The sequence below is a fragment of the Simochromis diagramma genome, unplaced genomic scaffold (assembly GCF_900408965.1).
Source record: "Simochromis diagramma unplaced genomic scaffold, fSimDia1.1 OVJJ01000348.1, whole genome shotgun sequence".
NCBI lineage: Eukaryota > Metazoa > Chordata > Actinopteri > Cichliformes > Cichlidae > Simochromis > Simochromis diagramma.
In genome coordinates, this window is record NW_024386755.1 from 394,258 (window position 1) to 405,285 (window position 11,028).

Sequence of the window (11,028 nt, forward strand, 5' to 3'; positions counted from 1 at the left end):
TGCTCGTCACGGTGAACGTCACGCTGGTGTGGAATGAGTGGAAATGTGCCTATATGGATTTTCCCACCTGTCTTTGACACAGTGACCTTTTGATGTTGCGTTTTTACAGTGTGGTCCAGTGTAGAGAGCGTGGATGGAGCGGGGGGTGCAGGGGGCGGCAGAGGGAGGGAGCTGTGCATACGCCATATATGGGCACACCACCGACTCTGCATCGCTATTGGCTGCGGGTCTTATGCAGCTGCTTGTCAACAAGATGGCCTTCCTCATCTCGCCGTTTTGACACTGATTATTTTGGTATCCCCGAGAACATACCGTAAAAGCTTGTGTCACTTCTAAATAGATAGTGGTCGAGCGGCTGTTGATATTCCTAACAAGGCCTACAGTCAGCTAGACTGTGTCCAGAGAGCTGACAAGCACGCCATCCTCGTTGGCTGCCACCACTAAGACAAGGTTGATAAATAGAAAGTAGCTGCTGGCTAATGACGACGTTAGCCTGCGAGTGAGCTAGCTTAGCTACGTGGACACGGATAGTTAACTCGTGTCACCTGCATTTGACCAGACAGACTGATCTGGTTGGAGCGAAATTCAGCGAGGAGACACTTGTCATCGACAGCCTGTTGGTTAAGAAGGTTGTCTGCTTCAGTTAAACCCACTGAGGTAAGTCAGCTGCCAAAATACAACGCTCGGGGTCTTTTTAAAAAAAATCGTAGCTTGCTAGCAAGCGCTGTCATGTTATTATGCAGGTAAGTTGTGCTATTCAGCTAGCAACCTTGGTAGCTACTAACCGACCTGTTTGCTATGTGTGACTACTCATTAATAATCTATATGAAGTATTCAAGTCTGTAGAAGATTTTTTAGGTTACCCTCGACGTTAGGTTATGTTAATTATTAAAGTGTTGGAAACTTGGCCAATAAGGTGATGGGAATTTTTACGTTACTACGCCGCTGTGTAAGCTAACTGTTTGCTGCTTGCTCAGCCAGCTACTGGATTCCCAAAGACATTGAGATGATAACGAGCATCAAGTGATTACAATAATAACAACAACAAATAAGAGTATTTGTTTCTGGATGGTGTTTTATGATGCCACACTTGTTGGTTGAGAGTGTGGAGAGGTTGGCAGTATTTCAGCTAGTTTTTGGAGTTGTTTGGTTACCTTAAACACAACTAGGAAAGGTAAGGGATAACCTGCAGGCCTCCGAGAGCGAAGACTAAAGACTCCGTGGCACAAATATCTAGATATATGCACTGCGATAGAAAATAAAATAAACTTCTCTTTCGTATAATGTTGTTTGTTTATAAGCCCATATGAAGAAGTCTAAAGGAAATCTGTTTTTGTGACTGTAGCTTATACTCTATTTTAAAAAGTCAATCTTACACGGAGTTCAGTTTGATGTGATTTTGTTTGCGAGTGTTTGATTTGCCCTCCCCCTTTCAGATGTTCAGTTGGATAACACTGTTGACACAGTGGCCTTTGTGATTGAATCAAAACTTGCATCACAGTCTAATTTGTGATGTTTCAGCACAAACGTGCAGACACACACACAGACGCAGTGAGTCCTGCAGTCCACTCAGCCACACTCCCCAGGTGTCCAGACAGAAAGCCTGCTCTCACGTAATGTTCCTGGGCAGACTGCTGGAGCAGTGCGCTCTGCCCTATTGTTGTGTTGACAGTTTGCAGCAAAGCTGGCCTGCTGGCTGCTCGTCTGTTGCATTGTCTTCATGCAGGGAGGGAGATTGAGCTAAGGCTTTTTGGCATGCTTGGGTCCCATCATTCGTCAGCTTTTGCCCGTCTGGCTGAAATGCTGTGAAAAAGAGAGCGGGAGAGCTGGAGGGTGGTTGGAAGGAGTTTGAGTTACTCTCACTCAGTGTTATTCAGGCTGACTTCTTTGCAAAGATGGCATTAGACCAGGAGCTGACAGTCTTAAAGGGAAAAACAGCAACACCATCTTAAGTTAAATGCTTTGGTTCAGCATCTGCTAATCTGCCTCGTTAAACCTTAAATTAGAGTTTACAGGGATGTAGTACACTGTGTGTTCAGAACTGTGCTCACCTGGTGAGAGTGAAACTGCTCTTCATTTGTATAGGGAAATGAGTCCCTCCAGCAGAAATGGAGTTTTGATGTAAAAGGTCAAACCTGCAAATTTGTTCTAACAGCAGGATTTTGCGAGCAAATAAATACCTTTTTATATGTGTTGTGTGGAGCTATATTGTGTAAAACATTTGCTTTTGCAGTTGTGTAGTTGACATTTCTTCAGTAGGCTTCAGTAGCACCATCATTGCATGAGATGGGGCAGTAGCTCATATTGTCCATGTCATACCTGGTGTTTGCATCTAGGCTGTGGAGTTCGGTGTGTACATGCGCTAAGTCATTATTGTTGTTTTTATTCTTTTTTTTGTTTATTTGGCAGTTTGTGTATGTAAACGCACAGTTAAAAGAATTGGTGGTATCAGTCGCTACATTTGTTGGGACAGGTTTGGAGGGATTAGTTTGTTACAGGATGCGTAAAACCAAGCTTTTATTCGCAGCAACTGGCTCTAATGAATAGGGAATAACTTTCAATTGCTGGTCAGTCTAGTACAAAATATTATAACTGAAAGAGAAATTAATCTCCAGCTTTGTCTAGGCCTTGATGTATAAAAACAAAACAGGAGTACACCTTCTCTCACACATGCTCTTTATGTGCAGACCTCAAGTATACACAAGTCCACGCATATACGTTTGTTTGGGTTTTTTTGAGCAAACTGATTTTAAGATGAATTTTTAATCATCATATTTATCACTGTTAGTTTTTACAAACATGGCTAAATAAACCAACATACAACTTGCTATTCACAAAGTTCATTACAAATATTACAAATAACATATTGTGAATTTAGGTTTATTAGACAGCTGCTGCTGCTTCTTATTCTTGTGGTGGTGATAATTATTGAGGATAGCTTGTAGTGAGTGCTATAAATAGCTGCAGCAGTATATATTGGTGTGCTTTTCTTGTATAAACTGATGTGCTTTTGCCTCTCATTAGTAGTGTGGCAAAAAGACTACTTTTAAAGCTAAAAATAGGTGTATAGCACAGCCAATAACATTTGAGATTTATACATTTTTACATCTTCATCCACAGCATAACAGAATAAATGTGTAAGTTCTTTTCTTTGTGCATACTCATAGTTGAGTTGTGAATCAATTTTTATGAGTGTTCTGCATTGTACTGCAGTGCACTGTAATGTGGCTTAATAACACAAATGTAGACTCAGAAGGGCAATAATCATGGGGCATGATCATTTGAGGATGTTGAAATACGATGCAGTGTGTCATTTGCAGTTTGTGTCAGAATTGTTACACCCCTGGAATAGTTAAGATGACAGGTTAACTTCAGAGTTTCATAATTGACTAAATCACCGTCATAACGAAATGAATCACCTTCATATCTCTATGATGTCTCCTTAAAGGAAGAGTTAAACTGGTCAAACAACTAATGCGTTGTCATTTAAATGTATACTTATTTAGCATACACAGACTGGAAATTGCTGTTCACCTGGGCTGTCTGGTTGCATTCATGTTCTGATGTACTATTAGTCAGTCATCTGACAACAGATGCAAGGAGTTATGCAATATCAGTGGAGCTGCCTGTTAAGCTTTATGGAAACGGAGAATACAGTGAGTGAATACAGAGAGCAGGAAGTAAAAGAATAGACTTGCTTAAACCCAGAGGAGCAACCTGGCTGAGTCCCACTGCTTGCCAGATTTTCATAGAACTGAGCAGTTTTGTTCTTTGCCAGTGCCAACACATCCACGAATAGAGAAAGAGGGTTTTCTCCAACCTTCTTTTAATTCTGTTTTTTGTTAGTTTCCTTATAGGTAGGAAAGTAGAAGGAAAATACAAAAATAAAAATGTGACTGTTTTTTGTTTTTGTCGGTTGTGTGTGGGGTTTTTTGTCGGTTGTGTGTGGGGGTTTTTGTCGGTTGTGTGTGGGGGTTTTTTGTATTTAAAAAATGTTTTTAGATTTTTATTTTTTTAATTGCCATTTTTTAATATTTACAGGAATGTAGGTGCTATAAAGTCTGGTCTGCAGTTTAAAGTGGCTGATGTGTTGCGTGTGAGAGACTTCATAATAGATTGCTGCTGTGGGCAGGCATTCTCTCTTCTGACCCCTCTTATTATGCCATCCAGTAAGGTATGAAAGATGGATTGCTTGCAGTGAGAATAGGGAGAGAGAAATGGATAAAAAGGCTGAGAATAAAAGCGTTCAATAGACATCTGTAAGGGGTCGTGGAGCGAGGCAGGAAAAAGGGCTCGCTAGCTCCTCACAACAGTATAATCTCAGCTCTTAGCCGTGTTGTTGCTGTGTGATTATAGAGGAAGCGTTTGAATTGGTTCACCACACTGTGTGGGCGGTGTTTGGTTTTTGCACCTCTCTGAGCTATTCCATTAGTCCAAATGTACAAAGCACCACCCATCCAGTGTGTCAGACGAGAGGCACAACCAACGAAAATGGAAAGCAGGGTTTGGTAAAAAACAGTCATACAGTAAACAGGTCTTCAATTAGCTGTGTTATCAGGCAAGGTAGGTTCGAGAACTGCCAACCACTCTAGTTTATGTGATCCATTAAAACACACCCTGTATGAACTTACATGGCCATTTCTCCTTAGCAGTTGGGATTACAATACATAGATGATCACCAGCTTTTGCACAGTGCCAACTTGTTCTATCTGGGAATATTTATTATGGCCTGTAGTAGAATAATCTCCCCTGTCACCCTTTCTAAGAATGGGTGGAGGAAATCGCAAGAAACATTAATCATAACTGAATGAAAAAGGGTGGATGCAACCTCAGGAGAACAGTGTATGACGTAGATGAACTTCAGCACCAAATGGGTACTGTAGCAGTCAATCAAAAGTTAAACACAAAGTTAATTACAGACAAACAAAGCTGCTTTTTGTGGAAACCTCACTGGAGCGAGATCTGAGCAGACACGCCACACAAGAAGCAAGAGAGGGCTCAGTTGTTGATATCATTTATAGTATGACAACTAGACATGTCAACATGGTGTTCAACACAGCGAGCAGTTGTTACTGCTGTTGTCTCATCTTGCTATGGCTGTAAAAACTTCTCATGCAGTGTAGGGCTGTCACAAACGATTATTTTGATAGTCAACTAGTCACCGATTATTTTTGCGATTAGTCGACTAATCAGATCCTGCGTCCATTGGGCGTAAAATGTACAGCTTATTGCACCAGCACGCGTCTGCTCTTATATATCGTTATTACTCTTCAATCCTACTTATTCTTGCGTCTTTTGGGATCTTACAAAGCTTCAAACGACATGTTAACTATTAGATTAGTCGTCGACTATTAAAATCGTCGACGTAATCGTGACTAGTCGACTAATCGTGGCAGCCCTAATGCAGTGCTTTAGAGTCTTCACATTATTTATATAGGGGTCAGGATGTCCCCGTCAATATAGTCTGACAGTCGTTTTTAACAAAATATTGCCATTTGTGAAGGGTCAGTGAACGAATCAAACATGATTCAAACTACATTTAAGCTGGGGTGGGTGGTCAGTTTTTACATCTGTATTTCTGTGGTTACAGTCAGGTCTGCTTTAACAGTTTAAACATGTTGCTTACGACTGACAGATGAGGTGTAATTATTCAAGCTGTTCTCAGATGTCATGGACACTTTCAGGTTAGCAGTGTGCCGAACATGTTGCTCTGTTGCCACTTGTTCTTTAAGTGTGCCGGCACGTTCCTGGCAGTCCATACAGCTGGCATAGCTGCTGATGCAAAGCATGCTGGGTGGACTAAAGGCTTTCCCTCTTAGCCTGCAGCATACGCTCCTTGGCAGGGAGAAAAGGGTGAGGACAGGGAAAAGGACTACAACAGTTTCACTACTAACCCGCCTTCTCTGCTGTTTGCTAAAAATAGATCCATCATATGCCTGCATGCTCCTCCCTGTTTTGCCTTCTATTAAGTCCTCTTTGAAGCCTGGAGATGCAGAGGGAGCGGGGGAGAGAGAGGAGCGTCCATTTGGCTCTTTTGTGTTCTGTCTTTCATCCCTTTCATCTGCAGGCCACAGACCCCAAACCTGAAATGGAATCCCTTTAATTCGATTTTAGAGGCTCCAAAGCAAGTGAGATGATCTTGGTGCACAGTAGCAAATGTAACCGCTTAATCAGGTTTGGCCAGAGTAGGAGGCAGACCAGTTGTGATTAGTCCAACAGCAGTAGGATGATTGTTCTGTTCTCACCCGTTTAGCGGCGCTGAATGTGAACTCTGTGAATACTTCACAGCAGCTGTTGAGGACAGCCCTAGTTGGCCATTGATTATCTGACTTGATCTCAGCACTGATGAACACTGGCGAACTGCAGTTTAACTTTTTCTCTTCTTCTTTCCTCTTCTACTCCCTTTTCCCTCTATCCTGTCATTGTAGGTTGTATGCCCAGCGCCCATCAGGTTGGCTCTAGGACAGGGAGCCGACAATGAGAGCTCCGGGTGTTTGCTGGCCAGTATAGATGCCGATATGCCACGGTGGTCCGCATCCTGATGGACCGAGACACCTTCTCCCACATCCGGCTGTGGTGCCCACGCCCCTTTGGCACCTACTCCCAGAACAAAGCTAGGAATCCAGGCTCAGGGGGGAGTGGTGGAGGTAGTGGTGGTGTGGCAGGGTCCCCCTCCCTCTGCAAGTCTGAGCCCTCTTCAGGTGCCAGAAATGAAGATGTAGGGATGATAGTGGGGGTGCAGGAGCAGAATGGAGAAGAGGAGGGTGTGGGTTCAGAGAACACTCCACCTGAACCTGAGCTTGACTCCAGCTCCCTCACACAGAACCAAGCCACTCAACCCCCTTCAGCCCCTCCTACACCACCCTCCTCTGGGTCCCAGATGGAAGATGGCCGTGTTTTGTTAGACACCTGGTATGTTATTAAGCCAGGTAATACCAAGGAGAAGATTGCCTTCTTTGTTGCGCACCAGTTCAGTGGAGCTGGACAGCCTAGACCCAGTGCAATGAAGGTAAGGAGGTGAAACCGTAAAGAAGTATTGTATTTATTTTGTAGTTATATAATTGTTTTTGTAAGATATTTTAGTTAGAATTAAGACAAAGAGCTAAATGCATTATTTTTTTTTTTTTTTTTTAAAACAGGTCAAAGGTAACTGGGCGACTGACTGCAGTAAAGCCAAAAGGCGGAGGCGATGTTCATCCTATGACCCTCCGACACGCTCCCAAGCCTCAGAGTCACTTCTCCGCAATGACCCCTCCCTTACACCTCCCAGCCCTGATGAACCACAGCTGGGAGGGGTGAATGAAACGGACCTGCTTTCAGTCGCAGAGATGGTTGCCTTGGTTGAGCAGAGGACTGCCATGGCCCTTCAAGGGATTGTGGGTGTTCATGGTAACCAACACCACCACCAGCCCTCTATTACCACACAGAGCCCGGGCCTTACCCACCACCAGCACACTCTCCTGCGGGGCACAGTGTCAGACCCCTCTCCTATGGTTTTTGTGTCAGACAGTTCCAGTGGTCAACCCTCCAAAGAGGTCCAGAAGTCGTCGTCTCCCATCCAGACAGACCAGCAGCTTGAGCAGCAGCAGGAGTCATTCAGGGTTGCCCAGGCCATTGCGCACTTTGAGTCCCAGAACCTGGAGAATCAGCTTCATCTGGGCCCTGGTTCTGGAATAGAGTCCTGTAATCAAGACAGGGGAAGGGAGTGTAGGAGAGGAGGTGAGTCTGGTACGGTAACACCTCCTCCACCCCCCAGCCACAGTCATGGTGAGGTTAGGATAGCTTTCAGAGTGTCAAATCTGGACCCACGGTCTCAACTGGAGCCAGCTGGCAGGTCCCGCTGTATGTTTATGAGCTGTGGTGGTGGGAGTAATCAGGCAGCAGCCAGGGCCAAAGAGAAAATTACCTGTGACCTATACCAGCTTGTCAGTCCCTCATCAAGAGACCCTAGTAGTCTGCTGCTTGCTGCCACAACTGCTACCCCGAAACCAGATGGAGACCTCCATCACCCTGACAGGCCGGCCTGTGGCAGCCCAGACCCAACCCAGGAGCTCTCTTCTGGGGAGAAGAAGGCTGTAGGTGTAGGAAGGGAGCGAGTGACTGGTTTCCATGTGGAGGTGGTGGTGACAGGTGCTGTGGATCAGTGTGTGTTTTATGGCAAGGACAGTACAGAGAATGTGCAGGAGGAGACTGTATGTTTTGCTATGCCTAATGGGGGAGGGGGCAGTGGGGGTGTTGGAAACTCTACTGATCCCTCATGTGACGATCCCCCTCCTGGACAGCTCTTTTTCCTTCAGCCCCCTCGGGCTGAGGAGGAGGATGTAAAAGGAACGGGCCCTGTCAGTGGGTCAGGAATGTGCTCTTTGGACTGCGCCAACAACAACAGTCCTGGGGCAGGGGTGGCAGTGGGCTCAGGGGAGCGGGCGACCCGACCAGACTCTCCTAGCGTTGGAGAAGACTGTTCAGACCCTTCACTGTGTCGCCTCTACCGTCACGTTTCCCATGACTTCCTGGAGATCCGCTTTCAGATTCAGCGACTCCTTGAACCTCGACAGTACATGCTACTGCTCCCTGACCACATCATGGTCAACATCTTCAGCTACCTGCCAACGCGCTCGCTGGCAGCCCTCAAGTGCACCTGCCACTACTTCAAGGTATTGATTGAGACATATGGGGTGCGGGCTGTGGATTCACGGTGGAATCAAGACCCTCTCTATAGAGATGACCCCTGCAAGCAGTGTAAGCGACAATATGAGCGCGGGGATGTTTCTTTGTGCCGTTGGCACCCCAAACCTTACCACCATGACCTGCCTTATGGACGTTCCTACTGGATGTGCTGCCGGCGTACAGATAAGGACACGCCAGGCTGCCGTGTTGGACTCCATGATAACAACTGGGTCCAGCAGCCTGCTGATGGCTCTCAACCCATCCGCACCAAGCGGGAAGACAGAAGGGAGGAAGCTAGGTAGAGAAGAAAGGGCACACCTCACATATACCAACTCTCATCTCATTCTGTGCACCTCCTTCTTTCCCACTCTCATCTGATCAGAGGACAAACAGGAACAGAGAGGATCAGCACTCCAGGACTGTTTTGTTTTTCTTTGCTGCAGCACTCCTTCCTCATACCTGCCCTCAGTAGGAGGTGTTTCAGTGGTAAAGAAGGAAGAGAGGTGTGTCACTCTCCTTGCCTTGTTTGTTTTTGTTTTTTGAAGCCCTCCAGAATCCCTCTCTCCCCCACTGTGCTCCAGAGTGGTCACTTTGAAAAGTTTCCATACCAGGGTTGGGTCCCCTACTGCTGCTGTTATTCAACCCTTTTTCTGCCTCTTAATCATTCGGGTTCTTGTCTAACTCTGCACATGGTTGTTAGGTAATACATGTGAAAACTTTGCAGTGTATTTGATTGAGATTAGCATTCATAAAGTGACGCATAAAAATGTAATGCCCTAGAGCCTGCTTATTATTATTATTATTATTATTATTATTATTATTATTCCCAGAACTTGTTCTGTTTCTGTGTCGTATCACAAACTTCCATGTTTGCTGTACAATGGTGCTTCAAGGAATGAGCTGTACCGAGTCCAACAGATGTAAAACTTTTCAGTGGTGGAATGTTCAGCATTAATATAGAAATGTGATTGTATAAAGCAAACTTGATTTTTTTTTTTCTTTTCCGTTGTACAAGGTTGCCATTTGTACCTGTCCTGCACCATGCATTTCTATTTTCTGAATGTGCTGTAATGTTGTACACATCGATCAGTCCCCTGATAATGCTGCTGAAATCATTGCCTGTGTCACTGATGTTAATTCTGAAATAGCCATTGGTTAATTACAGGCACAGTCTCTGCACACTGGCTGAGACTGAGATTTTGGGGCCGTGTCATAGTTTCAGATTGGACCCTAACCTTGCTGACCAGCCATAAAGAGGAGCCACTGAGAACTTTCTGGTTTACAGAGAATCATGGGAGATGAACCTGATTAAGTTCAGGGGGAATTGAATTGGGGGGGGGGGGGAGAAACTTGATGTCACTTTGGAAAGGCCTGATGTCACTTTGTATGGTTTGATTGACTTGGTTGTTTGCCGTTTTTTTTGTTTTTATTTTTTTGTTTTCTTTTGCTGTTTTTTGGGTGTGTGTGTCAGATTGTTTGCTGTTGTATTTGCTTTTATTTTGAGGACTGAGTTCTCCCTGTACCAGTCTGTCACCCTACTCAACCTGCAAAGATTTATTTTTAAGTATTCTATGTTTGTTTTAACCCCTAGCTCTCTTCCTTTCTTCCACCCCCTCCGTCCTCCGATCTGGCAGAGGGCAGTGTTTGTCAAAGCTGTCATTCATGCTTTGAAGTGGGTTAAACCAACTACCACACGCCGCAGAAACTCTCTACACCAGCTTCCAGCCTTAAAAGCCCCCCTACCTCTTACCCACCCTGCAGGAGACTGAGGCATCAGATACCTCACAGATGATCAAGAGTATTGGGAGTCGCACAGGACCCTGTAAGTGGCTAGATTTCAGATGCTCAACAGACTTCATTCAGCTCTTCTGGATCCACCCAAAACTCTTAGAGTGGGAGTGTAAGATGAACAGTGCCTGGTGACTGCTCTGACTCTCCATTCTTAGGGAGGGGAAACAAAAAGCCACCTCCTTCTCTCCCTCCGCCTTTCTCTCTTGCTTTTACACTCCCAGACTCCCCCCCCCTCCCCCCTCCCCGCAAGCTGACAGACTGGACATTAAAGAACTGATGTGATGAATGATGCTGAAACTCTGCATGGAGATGGGAAGGTGGTTGGATAGTTATGGGAGACCTCTGTGGGTTCCAGATGTGTACAATGCTCATGGGAAATATCTGCTTAAATAAAAACAGAAGTGATGATTAAAACTGGAAATCTGAATCACTACCTGGTTTGTGTGGTGTCTCAACAGCCAAGTTATGATTACAAGTCAATCTGTGTCCCTGCATATTTATGGAGTAATATTAGAGCCGACTCGATTATTGGACACAATACAAACCACCTCTTTCCCTCCCTTGAAACTG

At 45.0% G+C, this 11,028-nt stretch overlaps 1 protein-coding gene across 1 annotated transcript; it reads left to right on the forward strand.

Moving 5' to 3' along the window:
- Positions 1 to 220: 220 nt before the first annotated feature.
- fbxo46 (F-box protein 46) lies at positions 221 to 10,888 on the forward strand. The gene is made up of 3 exons (XM_040024214.1): positions 221 to 657; positions 6,429 to 7,009; positions 7,140 to 10,888. Exons 2-3 carry the CDS (start codon positions 6,542 to 6,544, stop codon positions 8,967 to 8,969), a joined length of 2,298 nt encoding a protein of 765 aa, XP_039880148.1. The 5' UTR covers positions 221 to 657; positions 6,429 to 6,541; the 3' UTR covers positions 8,970 to 10,888.
- Positions 10,889 to 11,028: the final 140 nt, after the last annotated feature.